At 40.4% G+C, this 22139-nt stretch overlaps 1 protein-coding gene across 22 annotated transcripts in view; it reads right to left on the bottom strand.

The window, feature by feature from the left end:
- The window catches only part of shank3a (SH3 and multiple ankyrin repeat domains 3a), a 222846-nt gene that overhangs the window by 31498 nt on the left and 169209 nt on the right, over positions 1–22139 (bottom strand). For all 22 annotated transcript variants that reach the window (XR_009130085.1, XM_058074731.1, XM_058074726.1 and 19 more), the window contains one exon: positions 12408–12521. Coding sequence is in view for 21 of the 22 variants with exons in the window: in XM_058074731.1 (XP_057930714.1) it covers positions 12408–12521 (114 nt within the window). In the remaining variant the exon portion in view is untranslated. The remainder of the gene's footprint in view (positions 1–12407; positions 12522–22139) is intronic.

The following is a 22139-nucleotide window of genomic DNA, read 5'->3' on the forward strand; positions in this document are numbered from 1 at the left end:
GTATATTTTTCTGTTTTTAATAAATGTTTTTTTTTTTGGAAAACCTGATGCGGCCCAGCCTTGCCCAGACCCTAGCTCCAGTGGCCCCCAGGTAAATTGAGGTTGAGACCCCTGTATTACACCTATTATCATGTTTTATTATTCATGGTATTCATCACCTATTATACATTCGAATTACAGTTATGAATGTTAAACTGTTCAATAAATAATGCCATCAAAGGTAAATAACCCTATGATGAGACTGACATTTTGACCCTGGAACAGATTTTGCCATTACATAATCAAGGTTGTACTGCAAATAAATGTTTATTTTTATTGACATGTACCATTACAGACAATCAAGAGCGATGAGAATTCCACAGTATAGCAAATATCGTTACTATACTTCATTTAACTGTTCAATAATACGCTTTTGTATTCAAAACAGTGCTAATGTCAGACCAGACAAAAAAAAAAAGAGGAAAGGAAGCCAGTCATTTGAAGGCAACTTAACATGCTGATAAAGTGCGTGTGAGCAGAGCCAATGTAAGCTGCTCACTCCAAACTCTGCATTGCATGCTCAGCTGTGACACATCATCAATGGTTCATTGGCAGTGTGGGGCAATCACTTTCAAAAAGTAATTAGTAAGTCTTCCTAGTTACTCTCCCAAAAAAGTACCGGCAACTGAATTAGTAACGGAATTACTCCTTCGTAAATCTAAATTGTAAGTTGGAAAGTAATTATCTTCAAATATCCTGTGTGTGCCATCAAGAATCTACCATGAGATTGTGGTCAAGCCAAATGATTGATAAGGAGGCCTTGAGGGGTTTTTGTAAGTATTGAGTCACCCCCTGGTTGTTATCACATGTTTTACCTGAAAATCTGAAAGTTCTTCCAGTCTCCCAGAAATGTTGCCCAGCAGAATAGAATTTGAAAAACCACTTAAAATCAATATCTCACTACCAATAACCGCAGTCAATCTGTTTAGTGTCATGCTGAGACATTCAGGGGTCGTTTTGCAACACGTTTAAAATCTGTGACATCTATGAGGGATCCTCTCCTGGATGAACTAACATCTTTTCTGTCCTTGTGTGAAGGACACACACACATTCACACACACTACACATAGTCTGTGGACCCTGCTGAAAGGGAATTAACGTACACTGTCTTGGTACTGATAAGAGCTGCAGACAAACACACACAAAACCGTGCACACACACACACACACACACACACACTTATCGAGTAAGCCTCATTGACTTTGTAAATCTTTCCGCTCGCATCCCGACTGATCTGATTTTCCCCGCACATGCTGTGCATGTTAACCTCCTAAAATGGGCTGATTGAAGCCTCAAGCGAGAGGCGGAGCTTAGTGACTTCTTCAACTCTAAGCCCCACCCTGCCATGATAACAACAACAATGCTATTTCAGAAGTGAAGAAAACACACATTGAAAACTATTTGACTTTCAGCCTTTTGTGACTGAACATGATCTTCTATACTTTGACGATACAGTCGTCCATCGTCACATCGTGATTCAAACATCGCTCACTCTTTCGCATTTTTATTAAAAATGTATTTTTGTGGTTGACTATGGACTATTATTAGTAGGGCTGCTCAATCAGCCACCGATCAATTTCGTCTGATTTCTGTGAAAAGGCATTCCTTTCAACACCAATAACAAAAGTCAATCATCTCTGTGACATTGCAGCATGCAGCCTGTAGCGAGCATCATACTTTCCTTCACATTGCACAGAAAACCAAAGCACACATGTCTGCCGTGTGGAACTTACCTGCCTTTTGTGAGAGTGACATAAATATTGCACCCTGCAAAACATGCCACGGAAAATATCTTGTGTGGGTAGCGCATTAAAATGCTTGAATTTAATACAGAATTTGAAGAACAAACACTTAATGGAGAATGGTGAGTTTTCAAGGCTCAGTCAAACTGCAGCTAATGTAGCCAACACTGGACAACACTCACCCATATGCGCGTGACAGCGCGTGAAAGTCTAAAGTAAACAACCCGAAAAATACTAGACTAGATGACCAACCTCTCTCAGCAGTGGAAGACATCGAATTTGCTGACTGCTCTCTCAGGGGTCCTACTGCATGACACCTGGAAATCCTGCTAGAATGCCATCAAACAATGTACTCTCAGCTCCAAAGTCTCCTTAAGGTGTCTCATCATCTGTTAAGTTTCACGAGTGAGACATATTCTCTTGAAAAATGTTTTTGCCTGAAGGAAGGTGATTTTATGGCTCCCTTTTTCAGATCATATAGCTAATACCAGGGATTCAACCAACAATGGGCCACATGAAAATGGGCCTTTTTATTTTTTAAATAATTATAATTTTTTTGGGCCCACTGGCAGTGAGGGGACCTTGGAATTGTCCTAACTTTTCCCCCATTATACGCCACCCCAGGCCACTAGCATTCATCATTCATTCATTCATTTTCTACCACTTTTCTTCACGAGGGTCGCGGGGGTGCTGGAGCCTATCCCACCTGCCTTCGGGCGAGAGGCGGGGTACACCCTGGACTGGTCACCAGCCAATCACAGGGCACATATAGACAAACAAGGGCACATATAGACAAACAACCATTCACACTCACATTCATACCTATGGATAATTTGGAGTCGGCAATAAACCTAGCATGTTTTTGGAATGTGGGAGGAAACCGGAGTATCCGGAGAAAACCCACGCATGCACGGGGAGAACATGCAAACTTCACACAGAGATGGCCGAGGGTGGAATTGAACCCTGGTCTCCTAGCTGTGAGGTCTGTGCACTAAGCACTCAACCGCCATGCAGCCCAGCATTCATCATATATAAATAAAAAATGTACACTTAAAGGGGACGTATTTTGCTCATTTTTCGACCCTTTGTATTGAGTTGTGGTCTCCTATAGAGCAGCTACACACAATAACCCGCACAGAAAACTTTTTAGATTTTGCAGAATCTGCACCTATTCCAGCTGGATTTCCTTGGATTTGTGCTTCCTGCCAAAACGATCTGTTTTAGTTTATTCCACCCACGGCCTGCCTCCGGGCATGCCCACTCTGCTGTGATTGGTCACACGCCCAAAATGCTTCCTAACTATGAACCATATAAGGACGTCCGCCCCTCTGTGATGTCACAAAGGAACAGTTTTACCATGTCTTTTCAAGCTGACCATTTTGAGCCATCCCAAACTTTTTTCAGGGCTTACTTCCAAATGCACAAAACTCATTATCTGAAACTTTGGCATCGTACTGGCATCAACACGAAAATACAACATTCTAACTACATTTATAGGTCAGTGGAAAAAGCAGAATAGGTCCCCTTTAAGTGACACCAGGTGTTTCGTAGGGCACTTTGTGTTGTTAAGTAATTTCAAGTCAATCCAACTAATGGGGTCAGACTTTGTGTTTTTTTAACTAACACAGTAGAGGTGTTTTGAAAATTTGCATGCGCAGTGGATCAAAAGTAGAAGAGCTGTGGTGTGTCAGAACTTTTTCACAAGACTACATTTGTTTATCGGTCTTCATCTCCAGCCGTCCAACCCTGCTGCTCTAATCTGAGACATAAAAATGGTTTGAACTACCTTTTTTTCTCCATTCAGGTTAAAAATGAGCATGCTGACAATAGGACACAGCGAGAGATGGGCCAGAAACAGGGTATAGTCAATGTTGACCAAAAAAAATCATGATCAGACACAGTTTCCAGCGTGAAAGAGTGAAAGCGCGGGGAAAAAACTGTGATGGGAAGCCAGCAGAGACGTGTAAATGTCTAACTTCGATAAAAAGAGGCGACATTCTGTCAAACAGTCCTGACAGCTAAATGACAAAGTAGGGTGTTGGTCCAAGTGTGTTCCACTGGAAAGTCTGAGAAACATTTTTTACCATTTTTTTGTGGACTAGAAATTAAACTCCCACTGGGCATCCTGCATTTTCTTTTCATCATTTTTATCTTTTTAATTTTGAACATAAGGCTTGCTCGTGAACTAGTTACAGCTCGTTGAAGAATACACCATAGTCAGCCATTTGAAGCTGGTCAGTGCAAAGCAGGCTGCTCTGGTGGCAGTAAGGCCGTTGCCACAAAAGTGAAAATGAGAGAAAAGTGAGAGGAGAACCGCCCACCAATAGGGAACCATCATTAAGAATAAAGATCATATACATAATAACAAAAAAGCAGGCTTCGCTACACATATTAAAATAAAGCCAACTACGTATACATCCGTCGGCTACAGACATGGGAGCTTCATTTTCAATGAATCAGCTGAGCTTGTTAGTCTGCTGCCGCCTTCTGCCTTTCCATTGCAGCGCACCTCTGACTGGCAGGAAGTGTGACTTGTCGCCAGATTGTCCCCCATGCCTTACTCATGCTACACGCCCTCCTCTTGCTCTGCAAAATGTTAGTCCTTTTGCGTCCCTGCTTTCCGGCTTTTAGCGCTCATTGTAAGCACCAGCCCTTTAGACTTTTCTACGTTGAATTTTTGTTACTTCTTGTTGTTCTGCCTGCATGATCTTTTGTCCGCAGTGTTTTAAACTTTGTTTCTTATTTTTTGCAGTGTTTTTTGTTCTGTGTTATGTTCTACTTTTGGACTCTGCATAGCTAAAGTGTTTGGTTTGAAGTTATGCTCCTGTTTGTACCTTGCCCTACTGTGGACCCTTTTTGTTAAAGAAATATTTTTTGTTACTGGAAAGTGTATCTGCATCTCATGCCACGTATATGACATCTTTTATGTTGTAAGTGGATAAGTCCACAATTACGCTTCATAGAGACATAAATATAGCTGATTAGCATTAAAGTTGCAGACACAAAATTCCTAATAGGGCTTGATAAAACCACTTTTAAACTGTTCAAATTCCATCATTTTGGAGTTTTGGCAGCACACTTCCAATATCTTATAATGGGACATAATAGGAACATTTAAAATTGTTGAAAAATACTATAATACTACATTGCATTAAAAAAAAATGCCTAAAACTAGTCAGAAAATATGCATATTTAAGCAGAATGTATGCATTTTTGGCGCAAATGAAGCATAAAAATGGCTAAATGAACAAGTTCAACGTTAACTCAGAAACCCTGATCTCACTTCCTGTCCGCCATTGATTATACTGCCCTTTAAGTAAGTCTACTACAGTCTACTATATTGGGTAGTAGGAATGTGTGGGTGATAAATACAAAGGTTTTCTATGCCATAACTATCAAAATGTTTCATTTATAAAGAACATTGACTTTTCACCGGGTCTGGAACCAATCGTGATAAACAAGGCATTAATAAAGTAATACCTTTAAGTGTGTTGATCAAAACTGAACCTATGCTAGTTTTTGACGTAAAAAACAGCCATGTGTTATGAGTATAAGTTGACAAGGTGACTTACCCCAGTAAAAGTCACCATAAAAAACATTTGGTGGCTCCGCCTTCACGACTGTTACCACCCCATGGATCCTGTTACACATTATAGGCAGATCAAGGACCATGACTGGACAGCAGTCCATTCTGTCAGCCTACGGTTTACAAGACACAAGACTCAGTTCTCCAACCAGCAACTGACTCGGAAGGACATATTGAGGAAAAAAACACTCCGTGACGCTGGCCCTCTATGCTCGCCTGGAGATGTTGGCATCCTTTCACCCCAATTTCTCTTCTTGTTCCGTAAGAGTTAGATCACTAGCACGGAAAACTGTGCCAGACTTCCCGCTGTTTCTTTTTTGTCCCATTCTCTTTCAGCCTCCAGCAAACAACTGCTTCACATCTCCGCTGTCTCTCTCGCTCTCTCTGTCTCTCAGATTTTGGTTGGTTTGCTTGAAGAGCCTTTGGAGAGCTCGTTGTTACTGCCTAAGTGTCGTCATAGACCAAAAATACAGCTGCTCTGTCAAAGTGGTGGAAGCCTTGAATAATTCACTCATATCCACACAACAACAGGGGCCAAGTTGTGGAGAAGCATTCCAAACAATTTCACGGCTTATTTCTCTATGCCTTTAAGTCAAGGTCAACACACACACACACACATTACCACACTGTATATATTAGGAAACAAGAGGCATTATGTAACAATTGCCTTTTCTTTTCTATAACAATTTAAACGTTTAAAGCAGGGATCTCAAACACGCGGCCCGCGGGCCAAATGTGGCCCACAGGACACTAGTTTGATATGAAAGTTTAATGTTAGTGCGGCCCGCGCAAGTTTGATATGGATGCTGTATGGTATCATGTACCCAGAAAAAATTATTACGTTTGATTAATGTTCATGTTAAAGGTTAAATTACTGTGAATAGTTATCCTCCCTATGGACACGTTGAATCGTGGAACTGTTGTATCCCTATGTAACTTTCTATGCATCTTCAAAATAAACAAACAGAACTGAACTGTAGAACAGACTTGACAGTCACACGAAAGTGTTTACGTGCATGAATGTGTGTGTGACCTGCTGCCCCCCCGTCCCGGTCAAATGAAGAAGAGAAGTCATACATCTTCTCCTCTCGCACACCTGCTTGAGCTTTGATTCATTCTTCCCATTGCGGCTGGCGTCTATTATGATGTGATAAGGTTGGCTCCTCTGCAGAGTGAGAGACGTGGTGCATCACACCTGACTGACTCCTGATGAAAAGCCATCACACACACATGCTCTGACATCTTGGAATCTTGGATGCTCCATATGGGCTTTTTTTTTTTAATTTTTTTTTTTACAATTTTAAAGTGAGCAGGACTCCCCTTCAGCTGCCAGTCGATAGCGCTGACTCAGCTCAACTTTAATACCAAAGACACATCTTGCAAAGTGTAGTTTATAGTCTGTGCCTCACTCACGTTCTAATAAAATGGATTAGTCCGCTATGCTAATCTCGCTGCTGACTCAACACACACTACATAAACAATAAGTGAAGTGTGTATATGATTACATAGTATATAATAGACTATAACACTATAGTATAAAATATAATATATATATATTATAATATATATATTATAAATATATATTATATATAATAATATACTTCGCCTCTCGCCCGAAGACAGCTGGGATAGGCTCCAGCACCCCCGCGACCCTCGTGAGGAAAAAGCGGTAGAAAATGAATGAATGAATGAATGAATATAATAATATAGTATAAAATAATATACGTATATATATATGACAGAACTCCAGGGAAAACATTTAGACTAGACTCACACTACCTTTTGTTGAAGGTAGAACGTTTGATAGGAAATGTGTCACGCCTTGTAACGTATTTTGACAATTAGAAACAAAAGCAGCCAGGAATATAGACGAATATGTTTTCTTAATTAATTTGTCCAAAATCGTAACACAAAAACAAAATGAACAGAAACGAAGGCAATTTTTGCCATGAAATAATGTAAATACCATGAATCTGTTAAACTGAAAAATACATTTTATAGTTTTACTTGAATCTTTAATCAAATTGCTGGCACTCACAACTTTATTAGCAGTTATTTATCAGTCACCCTCAATAAAGAATGCACATGAGTCAATAACTTGTAGGGTTACGTTGTTTGATTTTTGAAATTGAATGGTAAAATCTGAAAAATGACATTGACATTTCATGGTGCCAGCCATGACAAACTAGCTCACAACTAGGCTTTTATTTTTTTCATTAAAATGGTAGCCATGCCAAAATGTTGTGTTGTTGCTGAATGATCACAGTATGCGAGTGATACTTTCAGTTTGTTTTCTTTGTCAAAGGAGGAACGTTTCAGAATGGATAGAGCAAGTACAGAGAAATAGAGACAGATGGACGCCCACATCGAGTTCTGTTCTTTGCAGTTCTTTACATTTCATCCTCACTCGGGTCACAGTGTTTGGTAAATAGATTTTCAGACATGTGTGCCATCTCTTAATTTGATTTTAAAAATTTGCGCTGTTAATACATACAAATAATCCCATAATTTGGCTTTCTTTCAATAAAAATACGGTAAAATTGGCATATTTTAGACATAGTGAGAATGGTGATTAATCATGATTAATTAATTTGAAAACTGTGATTAATCTGACTTAAACATTTAATCATATTTGAGAGCCCTACTTAAAATGCAAACTGCATTTGGTGACATCACTCGACTGTGAAACCACGTTATCTCAAGGCTCTCGAAATGGAATGAAATGTACCTAATATTGTGGCTGCTGTTGTCAGCAGGTGACTCCCCGCAAGTGTTCCCTCACTTGTTCATTGCATCATCCTCTCTCTTTCTCTCTCCTACACACTGCCGCAGCAACGCTGATGTTTAAGCATTCCGAGGGAGTGCAGACACATTCCAAAACTTCTTAATGGCCGTGCTAAAAATAGCTGCGGCTGGGCCGGCTGGGCTGATTCATGCGGCTGTGAGTCATTCAAGTGTGCCGCGGTGGGGATGGCGTGAATGAGCACAAAGAGAAAGGAAAAGCATGCTTGTTAAAGCTCTCTGTATTGCTTTTTCCATCACCGAGAAAAATGATTACGTTCCCGAAGGCTCTAGGTGTAGTACTCCTGTGAAAAATAAAGGCATCGGTGCTTCATTTATCTGATTGTTTCCTATTGGTTGACAGCAGGATGTAGGGCGGGCTTTGCAGTCTGTATGATCCCAGCAGATTGCAGCCAAGAGATTAACTGTGCTATCGGTGAAAATGAGTGGCCCGCAGCTATTTTGCAGGCGTCATTAGAAAGGCCAAGACAAGTTCAAGCCCACATCATTATCCCCTCCATTAGCACGTGTAAACCATTAAGCTCCCATACAGGCCGCCAGCGCGAGCACGTGATCGACGCCAGGTATTGAGGCCATGATTCCATGTTTAATGAGTCCAAATAACAAATATAGCAAACACAGCTCGCACCAAACACTGCATCACTCCTAATGAGCTCAATCAATAGCATTTGCTCTGTACCGCCATCTTCTCCATCACGCCTTCTCCCCACCTTGTTTCGTCCTTTTTCACCCCGGCCATCACAGCCGCCATTTTTCACCCCCTCACAGGCACCAACTGAAGATAAATGGTTGGCTACGCGGAGCTCGGAGGGCACCATCAAATCTGAAGTAGCCTACTCACTTCCTCAAAATGAAGGCACTTTTTTTTTTTTAAAAAGAAGAATCCTTGTTTGACTTCCAAGGGTCTATCATTCCGTTTTACAGCAAAAAGATGGAGGGATGACTGCTAAGCGCTAAAAAGAGAGCCAGAAAGGGGGTTAACTCATCTTCCCTGCTTCACTAGGCTGAGACATATTGCCCTAACTGTCAGACGCCTCAATGGCTCCCTTCAGGTAAACAAAAGCTTGTCTGTGTGTGTGTAGATGTGTGTATTTTTTCTCTTGTGTTGTTAAATTACAGTTGATGAGTCTGAGGAAGAGATTAATTTAGCAACGCCTCAGTCTTATTCTGTAAAAAGTGTATATACTGTAATACTGTACGTACACTTACACTATAGTACGCTAAAAGTGTAATACTGTAGCATTGCTGCTTCATTTGAAACCTCCTTAGAAAAATATATGTATATGTATAAAAATGTATATGTGTGTTTAAGGTACTTTTTAGAAATAACATTCATTCATTTTCTACTGCTTTTCCTCACGAGGTGCTGGAGCCTATCCCAGCTGTCTTCGGGCAAGAGGCGGGGTACACCCTGGACTGGACACCAGCCAATCACAGGGCACATATAGACAAACAACCATTCACACTCACATTCATACCTATGGACAATTTGGAGTCGCCAATTAACCTAGCATGTTTTTGGAATGTGGGAGGAAACCGGAGTACCCGTAGAAAACCCACGCATGCACGGGGAGAACATGCAAACTCCACACAGAGATGGCCTAGGGTGGAATTGAACCCTGGTCTCCTAGCTGTGAGGTCTGCGCGCTAACCACTCGTACCTGCTGTGCAGCCCCTTAGAAATAACATTCATTCATTCATTTTCTACCGCTTTTCCTCACGAGGGTCGCGGGGGTGCTGGAGCCTATCCCAGCTGTCTTCGGGCGAGAGGCGGGGTACACCCTGGACTGGTCGCCAGCCAATCACAGGGCACATATAGACAAACAACCATTCACACTCACATTCATACCGATGGAAAATTTGGAGTCGCCAATTAACCTAGCATGTTTTTGGAATGTGGGAGGAAACCGGAGTACCCGGAGAAAACCCACGCATGCACGGGGAGAACATGCAAACTCCACACAGAGATGGCCGAGGGTGGAATTGAACCCTGGTCTCCAAGCTGTGAGGTCTGTGCGCTAACCACTCGATCACTGTGCAGCCTCTTAGAAATAACAATTAAACAAAAAAAATTAATATACAAGTTGAACAGTTTTGGTCACAGTATTGACCCCTGGGGTACTCCACAATATTATATTTCAACTTGCAGATGTGTACTCTCCTATCTTCACACATTGCTTCCTGTTGGCGAGGGAGCTTTTAACCCAATCCAAAACTACCCTCTGATAATGTACCGTTCTAATTTTGTTGTTAGGATGTTGTGATTAATTGTAAGGAAGGCTTTTATCAAATCCATTACAGTCAGTTGACGTTTTTCCTTTACAATTGTTGACAATATCAATGATTTCCTGTGAGAAACATGGAATTTTGATTCCTGTCTATAGTTTCCATCTTTTCCTCCATTGTCCAGAATTTAAAAATCTCTTCTACCAGTTTTGGTCCAATATTTACAAAGTTGTTGTTGTTCAACTGCCTCATTAATATCATCATTATTGGTGTTTCCAACCATAAAATAATGAGGGTAGTCTGCTTTCTTTGAACTGTTCCTCATAATACTGTTTAGAATGCCCCAAGTTGCTCTGATGTTTATTTTTGTCTAATAATTGACTATAATATTTTTTTCTGACACACTGTCAAGATTGTTGACAACTTAATTTTACATGTCTTGTATGTTTTTTCTGTTTCTTTAGTTTTTCGAATGATGAATCTCCTGTATAATATATTCATCTTACAAGCATTTTTTTAACATTTGGTCATCCGTGGCTGATTATTTTTCTTTTGCTTCTTGGACATTTCTCTCAAAAGACAGTTCTTATTATAGAGCTTCATATAAGTGTTTTGAAAATGTTCATATTTTGTCCACATCCTTAGCACTGTACACACACTCCCATATTTGCTCTTCTTCATCTTTCCTATGCGTAATCTTCGAAAAGTCTTTTTGTCCTCCATCTTTTTCTTCCATTATGTTTATTTTCATTTCCACGGTGAGTGTTTTCCTTTTCTTTGCAGCACTGAGAAATAATGAAGTCCCATAAGTTAACGAATCAGCGATGCTATTCGTCCTCAGTGTGGCTTTGCAGGCACCCGCTGTATTCTCCCGCAAAGCACGAGGCACAGAATGCGTTCTTGTGCTCTGCGAGGTGCATAACCTTCCACCGATGTGCGCTGCAACTAGTTCTCAAACAAGTCTGCATCCTCGCCTTTTCACGGCGGTGGTAATGCACGCTCCCGCGTGATGGAAAAAACACTTCCTGTTTTTCACTTTTAATCCGTACCGAGTGGGTATGCATAGGTGACTCCAAATTGTCCATAGGTATGAATGTGAGTGTGAATGGTTGTTTGTCTATATGTGCCCTGTGATTGGCTGGCGACCAGTCCAGGGTGTACCCCACCTCTCGCCCGAAGACAGCTAGGATAGGCTCCAGCATACCTGCAACCCTCGTGAGGACAAGTGGTACAGAAAATGGATGGATGTATTTTTACACCCTTGCTAATTACAAATCAGGTACACTCTCAAACTCCCTCTAACAAGAGTAATGGTGAAGCATTCAGTCCAAAGAGAAAACGGATATAACAAACTAAAAGAACAGAACCAAAAGACCAAAATGGATCACACAGACTCTAGTGAAAAATGATGCAAACTGTTTCATCTTGATTTCAGTTTTTGTAGCGTCCATTTATGGACTCAAATGCATACCGCCATTCAAACCATCAAATACACGCTTGGCTGTCCCTACTATGCTGTCCTCGCCACCATCCGTATCCTCATTTATCCCTCCTCCTTTCCTTCCCGCCGCTTTGTATCCTTTCTCAACAATGCATTTAAATCGAGTGTTTAGGGATTCCGGCCTTTTTCATCTCTCACCGAAAAAAGTGCAAGCCTCCAAAAAACTTGGAAAATGGACAAATTGCTGAGGAAATGGTATCAGACAAAACAGCCATGAAGACATGGTGTCTACATTTTGTCACATGATGAGCAGATGTTGTTGATCAGAGCTTACGTGTTGCTTCCCATGAGGTAACAACAAACCAAACGTGCCATCTGCTAATGAAGTTACAGTCTAAACAGCGACATGGCTGTGTTAAGCTGTCGTCCTGGTGCTTATTTACAAAGGCTTGAACCATAATGTGCCACTGATGACACATTCATCATCCCTGGCCTTCATCATTACCGGCATTCATTGTCAGTATCAATCAATCAGTATAATCTCTGTGCAGTGTTCATTTGTGTGTCTTACCTAGCCGTGGGTCATACTGCCTCATCTGAACTTCCTCCACGCAATCTGCAGGAAACCAGCCCGTCCTCCCTTTGACGGTGCCTTCCCAGAAGCCTCCTTCTCCTATACTCAACACTGGGAAGACACATAAACAACAGGCAGAGATTGAAATCTGGGCTTGATCGTAAAACACGTCTGGCTGTGTTTGCTAATGGGAGGTTGTGGAAGGGCAAAATAGGACACAAGATGATACAAGGTGAGGAAAGACAAGACTTGGAAGGCAGTGGATTGGCAATAGTACACTTGTACAGTCCTGTACAAATGCTGTAATAAAAAAAGGGAGAATTTTTCAAAATCTAGGGAATTGTTTCTCACAATGTAACTTCTGTCACGCAATAAAGTAGTAAAAGGCAAATCACAAATTCTTTTTTCCCCCACATATTACAGATTTATGCTCATCATGCTTTATTGCTTTACTTTATTCACATAATATTACTACTACAGTTTTTTTCTTCATAAGATAATAATGTATGTGAGATCACACATTCATTCAGAGAACAGAGAACATACTAACTCCTTATTTCTAAAATCACAAATACTTAAACTTGCTGATATAGTTAATCTTCAAACAGCTAAAATAATGCATAAGGCTAAAAACACCAATTAGCTAAAAATGTCATCCAATACTTCTCTACAAGAGAGGAGAAATATGATCTGAGGGAAGAACTACATTTGAAACACTTCTATGCTAGGACTACGTTAAAAAGCCATAGCATTTCAGTATGTGGAATCAAACTATGGAATGGATTGAGTAAGGACCTCAAACAATGCACAACGATGAGCCAATTCAAGAAACAATACAAGCAGTTGATGTTTGCTAAATACAAGGATGAAGAGTCTTGAACCAGTCATGATGTGCTATACATATCACTATATTGACAGTTACTATGGTACACATTATGTCATTATATGGTCATATCACCTTCTTCGGTCACATACTTCGGTACGAGGTGCATTATTAAAAAAAAACAACAACAAAAAAACCTTAAACTGTATTATGGAAAGCAGGAAGTGAACAAATGTAACAGTTACTGATTGTAAAAGTACCAGATGGAGGGGTAGGATTTAATAAGCTTTGCTTCTTCCTACTCCTTTTGGAAATGTGGAACTGTGAACTGATTATGGGATGCACTCAATTGTAATCTGATGCATGTTCAAATGAAATAAAACCATTCTTTCTGCAATACAATTTTTCCTTGTAATTCTTTTTTCCTTGGAAATTAACAACCTCTATCATGAAATATTACAACTTTATTCCAGTAAAACAAGATGGTAATATTATGACTTTTTACTGTAAAATCTTCCACGAACATGCACTTTTGTTGTAATCTTATTTATTCCCCTTTTTAGTATAGACGTAATGTTGTCTATGGCCGTCATAGGATTTCTTTAGATTGTGCAGGTGTGCCTAAAGAAGTGACCTGTGTGTATTTTCCTGTCGTCAGTCCGTTTGAACACTGGTGTAATGAGACAATACACGGCAAAAAAACAAAGCTTGCGCCACATCAGGAGTGAATTCTCGGGTTTGCTGACCCACTCCTAATGATTAAACACAGCAATCTGAGGTGTGGGAAGGCTGTGTAACTAATGGAACTATTAACACTGAGGTGTATGATGTGCAAAAAAAAAGATAAAAGGACAAGAAAGTCCAAAAAGCAAAGCGAAAGAGAAAAAATCAGTCTAAGTTCCGCTGTGGTAATGAGAGATGAATGCATAGTTGATATTGATGTCCCTGCAGGACTGAGCCAGCACGTTCATTTCTACAACATTCATCCATTATCCCAGCAAGGTAACAAACACACACGCACGCGGACACGCACACACATGCACACACACACCAGCTGGAAGTGAAGCTTTGCCTGAATAAGCCTTCCTTCTACACCGGTTGCTAGGATACGGCAGTATGATGTTACAGCCAGCAGAGAGCTTGCTAAATGATGCAGTGTATTTCCTCTGGCGTAGACGATGTCAGGGTGATGTAACCCGAGGGCGCTGCACAAGGTACTCAATTAGTGACATCACAGTTCATGTTAAACTACCTGCCATCCCTGTGATGACGTCCTGTGTATCATGCTAATAATAATAACAAAGAACAAGTCTGGGATGTTCTGTTGCAAGGGTCCACATGAGAAAATGGATGACCATCTAGTAAGAAACCACTTTTTCCCCTAAGGGATGAATACAATATTCTGATTGTAACTCAGTTAGGATAATCCATAATGTCGCTTATAAACAACATACATCCCTTTATTCCTAAAATCACAATTACTAAAATTCGCTGATCTGGTTAATTTTCAAACAGCTAAAATTATGCATAAAGCAAATAACATTCATTCATTCATCTATTGTCTACCGCTTATCCTCACAAGGGTGTGGGGGTGCTGGAGTCTATCCCAGCTGTCTTTGGGGTACACCCTGGACTGGTTGCCAGCCAATCACAGGGCACATATCGACAAACAACCATTCACACTCACATTCATACCTATGGACAATTTGGAGTCGCCAATTAACCTAGCATGTTTTTGGAATGTGGGAGGAAACCGGAGTACCTGGAGAAAACCCATCCATGCACGGGGAGAACATGCAAACTCCACACAGAGATGTCTCTGCATGTATCTGGTCTCCTAGCTGTGTGGCCTGCGCGCTAACCACTCGACCACCATGCAACTACACCAAAACTACGAAATACAAAAAAAAAATGTGAACAATCCCATGAGAATCGCAATGTTAGTCCAGGTTCCTATTAGTGCTTGGGACCAGGGTTGAACACTGAGGTATTTCACTATAGGAGCACAGGTGCTCCTAAATAAATAAAAAAAATTGGAGCACAGAAAAAATAATTGCCATATATATATACTTGTGTATGCCTCATAATTCAGGGATAATACTATAAACATAAAACTTGGATATACTAGATTATTTACTATTATTATTACTATTATATATACTATTATATATTACTATTACTATTTACTTTATTATTATTGTATAAATAGTACCACCAGGGTTCAATTCCACCCTCGGCCATCTCTGTGTAGAGTTTGCATGTTCTCCCCGTGCATGCGTAGGTTTTCTCCGGGTACTCCGGTTTCCTCCCACATTCCAAAAACATGCTAGGTTAATTGGAGACTCCAAATTGTCCATAGGTATGAATGTGAGTGTGAATGGTTGTTTGTCTATATGTGCCCTGTGATTGGCTGGCGACCAGTCCAGGGTGTACCCCGCCTCTCGCCCAAAGACAGCTGGGATAGGCTCCAGCACCCTCGTGAGGAAAAACTGGTAGAAAATGAATGAATGTAAATAGTAGCTGGCAACACAAATGAGTACACCTCACACTGAACATGTTGAAAGTATGTCTGAAATAAGCACCATTAGCGCTGCCTTAATCCTCTTGGATATTCAACAGAGCTGCATATGTTGTTACTGGAATCCTCTTCCACTCCTCCATGAAGACATCACTGGTGGAGCTGGTAGATGTTCCACTTAGGGATACCCCAAGGTACTGAGTTGGGTTCAGGTGTGGAGGAAATACAGCCTACTTGGTAATTCCATCACCTTCATCTTCCTTGGCAAAGCAAAACTGCCATGTGTGGGAAAACTACCATGCGGCCCACAATGTCACAGTACATTTTGGTATTCATCTTTCCCCTGATGAACCGCAGGTCGCCAATCTTGGCAGCAACCATGTACTCAACCACCATCATGATTGGTTGTAGGCCAAAATATATCCAAGTCTCACTTCAATTGTATTTTCCCTTGAGAAGATTTGATGTAATGAAGCCAATCGGGACACAATAAGCTCCTATGTGTATTCCAACCATAGATACTTATAGACATTGTGTTCGTACAGTACAACTGTGAAGTTAAAGCGGAGATAGGAAACAGCAGCGACACAAAAGAGAAAGCCCCCGAGAATGAAACAAAGGGAACGAACATGACAGAGGTTTCAACTGAGCAATGACAAAGAGATGTGAACATGATTAAGACAGACACAAGCTGACAAAGAGGGCAAAAAAAAAAAAAGATGTGTATCTCAGCCGTAGTGGAAAGACTGATAAAGTATTGTGTATGTGCGTACGGAATTGTTCCTTTGAGTTGTGCCCTTGCTTAAGTCAGTCACGACTCTTCAGCAAGAGCACCTGTGGGACTGCACAGCTATTTATACCCTTTACACACACTTTCTTTCTGCAGGATTCAATGCAATATGTGTCCAAGTGTGTGTGTATGTGTGTGCGTGTGTGTGTTGAAAACCAGTTGAGCTCATTTAAATTTTGCCATTACTTCACGTTATCGCATCAGGCTGAGTCACTCATTTACTCGCAGCAATCTCAGCATCTTTGTTCCTCTAAATGCTCAGTGCGCACACACACACACAATGTAAGTGTAATTACCTTGCATGAATGAAGGAGAGAGGAGGTGAGGACATAGAAACATTTTTGCATACAACAGTAAGTGAAGCAAATGCGAACATTTGACTGCCAGAAAACACAAAGACAAGCAAATGAAAAGCTCGACAAACATTATGGAATATCTTAGCAGTGTCAGCGGGGAAAATTCAGTGGTGATGCAGCATCAGGAGCAACTATACTTTTTGCTACAAGGATATTTGTTATGGCTGCAAGGTGCTAGAGTGGACAGCTTGGAGACCCGGGTTCGATTCCCCGGTCATGCATCTCTGTGTGGAGTTTGCATGTTCTCCCCGTGCATGTGTGGGTTTTCTCCGGGTACTCCGGTTTCCTCCCACATTCCAAAAACATGCTAGGTTAATTGGCGACTCCAAATTGTCCATAGGTATGAATGTGAGTGTGAATGGTTGTTTGTGCCCTGTGATTGGCTGGCGACCAGTCCAGGGTGTACCGTGTAGTGAAGTAAAGCGGCTGCCCATGGTGCACAAACAGGACGTGGATGGAAAGACCACAGTAGGAGCACAAAACAAAAAAATTACAGGTAGAGTCCAACACGGTATGTGGGACATGACAAATCCCCAACTTTGGCAATGGTCAAATCCAGGCTAAAAACAACTGTGCATATGACATTTTAATGATTGAACAGAAATATGAATGAATCCTACAATGATCTTTATTGCCATGTTGAGCTGGAATTATTCACAACTTGTGTACCTTTTTGACAATATTAAATATTGATGATTGTTTTCTGGCTTTTACAGGTAATTTTTTTTCAATTATTTTTTTCATTTTTATGTTTTTTTTTGCACAGTTTGGTTTTGCACCCAAAGCAAGTATTAGTTTGTTTCCTGTTCTCCCCAAAACCCTTAAAGCCAGCAGCTTAAGTAAAAGCTGTGGTTTTCTGTTTTTTTGTTTTTTAATTCCTTGGTTTTTGACTGGCTGTTTAATTGTTATATTGTTATTTTGTTCCAATTACCCCTTTCCCAAAACATTTATAATATACCATTTCTTTTAAATGTAACCTTTGTTTGCCTGCTTCATTCACACCAGTTAAACTCCTTCAAGAAATGTTTGGTCTGTGTACAGTCAAATTGCATATGGTGTATTTTTATATATATATAGCCCTAAAAATAACCACACAATGCACAATGTCAATTTAAGAAATAAACATTCATTATTTAGTGAAATATTTTATTTTAATTAATGTATTATTGCTCTTTAACCAAGCAAAAATTTGTTTTTTTCAGATTACTGGATGAAATCGACAAAACATTTCTCAATTACCAAAATATTGGATAGCTGCAGACCTAATTTTATGTTTTATACAATGATGTATTGAAGTGATTCTAGCCTTATTTTCTGTAAAGCACTTTTAAAGCTTTTAAAGCACAATTAGCAAGTGTACAAACCGTGCTCTATAAATAAACATGCTTACTTCATTAAACTCCTGGTACTCTTTGCAGTTGAATAAATAAAGGTACGGGAAAAAAAGTGCTGTAAAATCGGTACATTCATTTGTAATCACACCTTGCTCTTGCTTAAGGAAACAACATGACTTGTGTGTGGTGTAATGTAGTGTTTGAGTGTGTGTGCGAGAAGTTGCCGGATAAGTCCTTTCTCAATTAGCAGCGCACAGCTGCTGCCATGTCGCCATGCGCATGAAGCAAAGTGTGCAAGCGACTTGAGTGAGGAGAGCAAAAATCCAATAAGCAGAATGGAGCTGTTATTAGATTTGCTTGCCTGCTCTCTTTATTAAACTTCACTTCCATTCAGTGTAACACACCACACAAACACACACACACACACACACACACACACACACACGCACACACACACACACACAGCAGAAGTGTTTTTAGGGGAACAAACCAGATACATCAGAAGAAGCAGCGTGAGGAGGAGGAGACTTGGAATACGATGCATTAGTGATTCATCAATGAGAGAATGCTTGGATCAAAACAAGTAAGGATGACGAGCAGATATATTTTGCAGAGGCGGCGATGAGGAGTGGTGCTACCTCATCTGCATTCAGCCCAGACAGACTGAGAAAGTCAGACAGGTAAATAAATCACAGCAATCTACGACGACAAACAGATTTTCATGAATGACGAGAGGAGTCAGGAGGAAAGAAGGGACGCAGACACAAAGGCAGGGAAAACTCCAAGCATGACTCACAGGGATTCCTCTCCGCACCCCCCCACCCCCCGCACCCCTGAACAGGCTTTAAAAAAAAATCTCCTACTTGACTTTTATTCCATCTCTCCTTGCTTTGACCCTCAAGTGGAGACCAAAATAGAACCAACCTACCATAGGCCTGATCTAAAGATAGCTTAGCTGTGAAAATAATTCACTGTGATAAGTAGAATAATGGGATAGGCTCCAGCACCCCCCGCGATCCTCGTGAGGAAAAGCAGTAAAAAATGAAAGAATGAATGAAGTAGAATAATAACATAATTTGGACTTTGGTGCAAATAAAATCACAAAATAAATATATTAAAAAATATATACAGTATATATTTACAGCTACATACCAAATTAGTCAATGCCTCCATTTGCAAAATGTATAGGCGGCGCATCGGGCGAGTGGTTAGCGCGCAGACCTCACAGCTAGGAGACAAGGGTTCAATTCCACCCTTGGCCATCTCTGTGTGGAATTTGCATGTTCTCCCCGTGCATGCGTGGGTTTTCTCCGGGTACTCCGGTTAGGTTAATTGGCCACTCCAAATTGTTCATAAGTATGAATGTGAGTGTGAATGGTTGTTTGTCTATATGTGCCCTGTGATTGGCCGGCGACCAGTCCAGGGTGTACCCTGCCTCTCGCCCGAAGACAGCTGGGATAGGCTCCAGCAACCCCCGCGACCCTCGTGAGGAAAAGCGGCAGAAAATGAATGAATGAATGAATGAATAAATATACAGCATATATTTACAGCTACATACCAAATTAGTCAATGCCTCCATTGTAAATTATATGCATTTGCAAAATGTATAAACTTTTTGTAATAACAAGTCACTACATTTATTGTCACTGAAATGACGCAAAATGCCATTTTTTAAATATGATGCATGTCTTTATTATGGCTCCTAGTGCCTTACTCATAAAATAGCTGCATGGATCTCAGTAACATAGAATATCTTATAATACGTGCATTTATTTCAGCAGTTTAATTAAAAAAGTGAAGTTGATTTTCTACCGACATTACATTACATTATTAATAATGAGTGTAACATTCCAAGAATACATTTCTTAATAATTGTAATGATTATAGCTTACAACTAATAAAACCCCCAAAGTCAGTATGTCATACATTTTTTAACATTTCAACTTTGTAAACTACTGGTTTGTGCTCACGATGCTCAAGTTGCACCTTTATAGTGAACCTCTAAAGTCAAATGCCCCGAGATTGTACAAGTTACAATTTCTGAAAAAATGGGAAAAAAAGCCTTGAGTATAAAGCGCCTGCTGTTAGCATACATTGCGAGACCTCAAATCAATAAGCATCAGTATCAACTTCCCTTTCCCAGTGCCATCCCAATAATTTTGACCTCATCCACTTGTGTGACAGTTATGAATAAGAAATTATTACTTAGACCATTATGATGGCCATAGCTTGACCCCGGAACAGATGACTTCTGTTTCCATTATTCCCTGAGATGTTTCACTGCAGTGTGAATGCAGTAGTAGATAATAGTAGTAGATAGTAGTAGTAGTAGATAACCATATAATTGTGATGTTTGTATTGTATGGGTGGTGGTTGAGTATTAATGACACAGCCTAATGTAATACAAATTGAATCCAGTTATTGCTTGTTCATGACATGTTGCTTCACTGGCAAATGTCAGTAGCTTAGCATATGTATCGGTTGATGTATATACATGATGGTGTTAAAATGACCATTTCGCCTCGAGATATCAGGAAAATACAATACAAGTTCTGTCATCCTGTGCATATTTTTACAGTAAAAAAGGAAGCATCACCGTGCTAGACAACAAATGCTTGTTGTTGCTAGGAACCATCTGTTGTCATGCTGTCAAAAGGCCATCAGTGTTTCTTTCCATTGGCTGTATCTGCAAATAAGCAGCACTCTTCTTCGCCATGTTTATTCATAAACTGATGACCTCTGCAATGGCTGCCAGTATGGTGGGAGCAAAAAAAAGGAATATGTTACGGAAGCTGGGATTTTAATTTCTGCAAGCCAGCCAGCGAGTGATGAGACTGCCAGCTTGGCTCGGCAAATAAGAACACAAGGAAATGAGGGTGTCGTAGGAGGACAGGTGGTGTGATCTACAGGGAGCAGTGAGGTGTGTGGGCATGGCTTTGCTCCCCATTGACGACATGAACTGTGACATCAACGACCTTGTCTTAGACTTTTGATACTGTCCTACATACAGTTGCAAAACACATGATGTGATGAAGGAGAACACAAATAATACAGCAAAAACATTTAGTGAATGGATTTAAACCATATAGTGAAATATATGTCACAACTCATGACAAAATAGGACTCTCTTGAGTTTTGATAGAAGCACCATTACCCAAAGTGACTTGTAAAATATCGTGGTATGATGTTTCATACTACGGTTTCCTCCCACATTCCAAAAACATGCTAGGTTAATTGGCCACTCCAAATTGTCCATAGGTATGAATGTGAGTGTGAATGGTTGTTTGTCTATATGTGCCCTGTGATTGGCTGGCAACCAGTCCAGGGTGTACCCCGCCTCTCGGACAAAAGACAGCTGGGATAGGCTCCAGCACCCCCGCGACCCTCGTGAGGAAAAAGCGGTAGAAAATGAATGAATGAATGAATGATGTTCCATTCGACTACCTCCTTTCAAAAGCACATTAAGAATGTTACCAAAATTGCATTTTCTCATCTTTGCAATATTGCAAAGATATGGCTTATTCTATCCACTACTGATGCTGTGACCCTTGCCCATGTATTTGCCACATTGAATAAATTTAACCATATTTCTCCAGTACTAGCCAACTCGCACTGGCTCCCAGTTCATTTGAGATGTAACATTAAGGTTCTATTACTTGCCCACAAAATATTCAATACGTTGGCACCTTCCTATTTTGGTTGACCAGAATTTTTTTTCATATTTTGGATCATAGTAACCGGAAGTATTCCATTATCTGGCTCAGTCTTTGATATTTTGGAGAACCTGTTGGAAAATGGTGCTGTATTTTTTTCAAGTATTGTATCTATTTTTGCAGCGTTACATGCACTAATGGTGAAATGGTCCTGTGTTGCAATGTTAAAGAATTCAGAATAAGAATTTAAAAATT

The sequence above is a fragment of the Doryrhamphus excisus genome, chromosome 6 (assembly GCF_030265055.1).
Source record: "Doryrhamphus excisus isolate RoL2022-K1 chromosome 6, RoL_Dexc_1.0, whole genome shotgun sequence".
NCBI lineage: Eukaryota > Metazoa > Chordata > Actinopteri > Syngnathiformes > Syngnathidae > Doryrhamphus > Doryrhamphus excisus.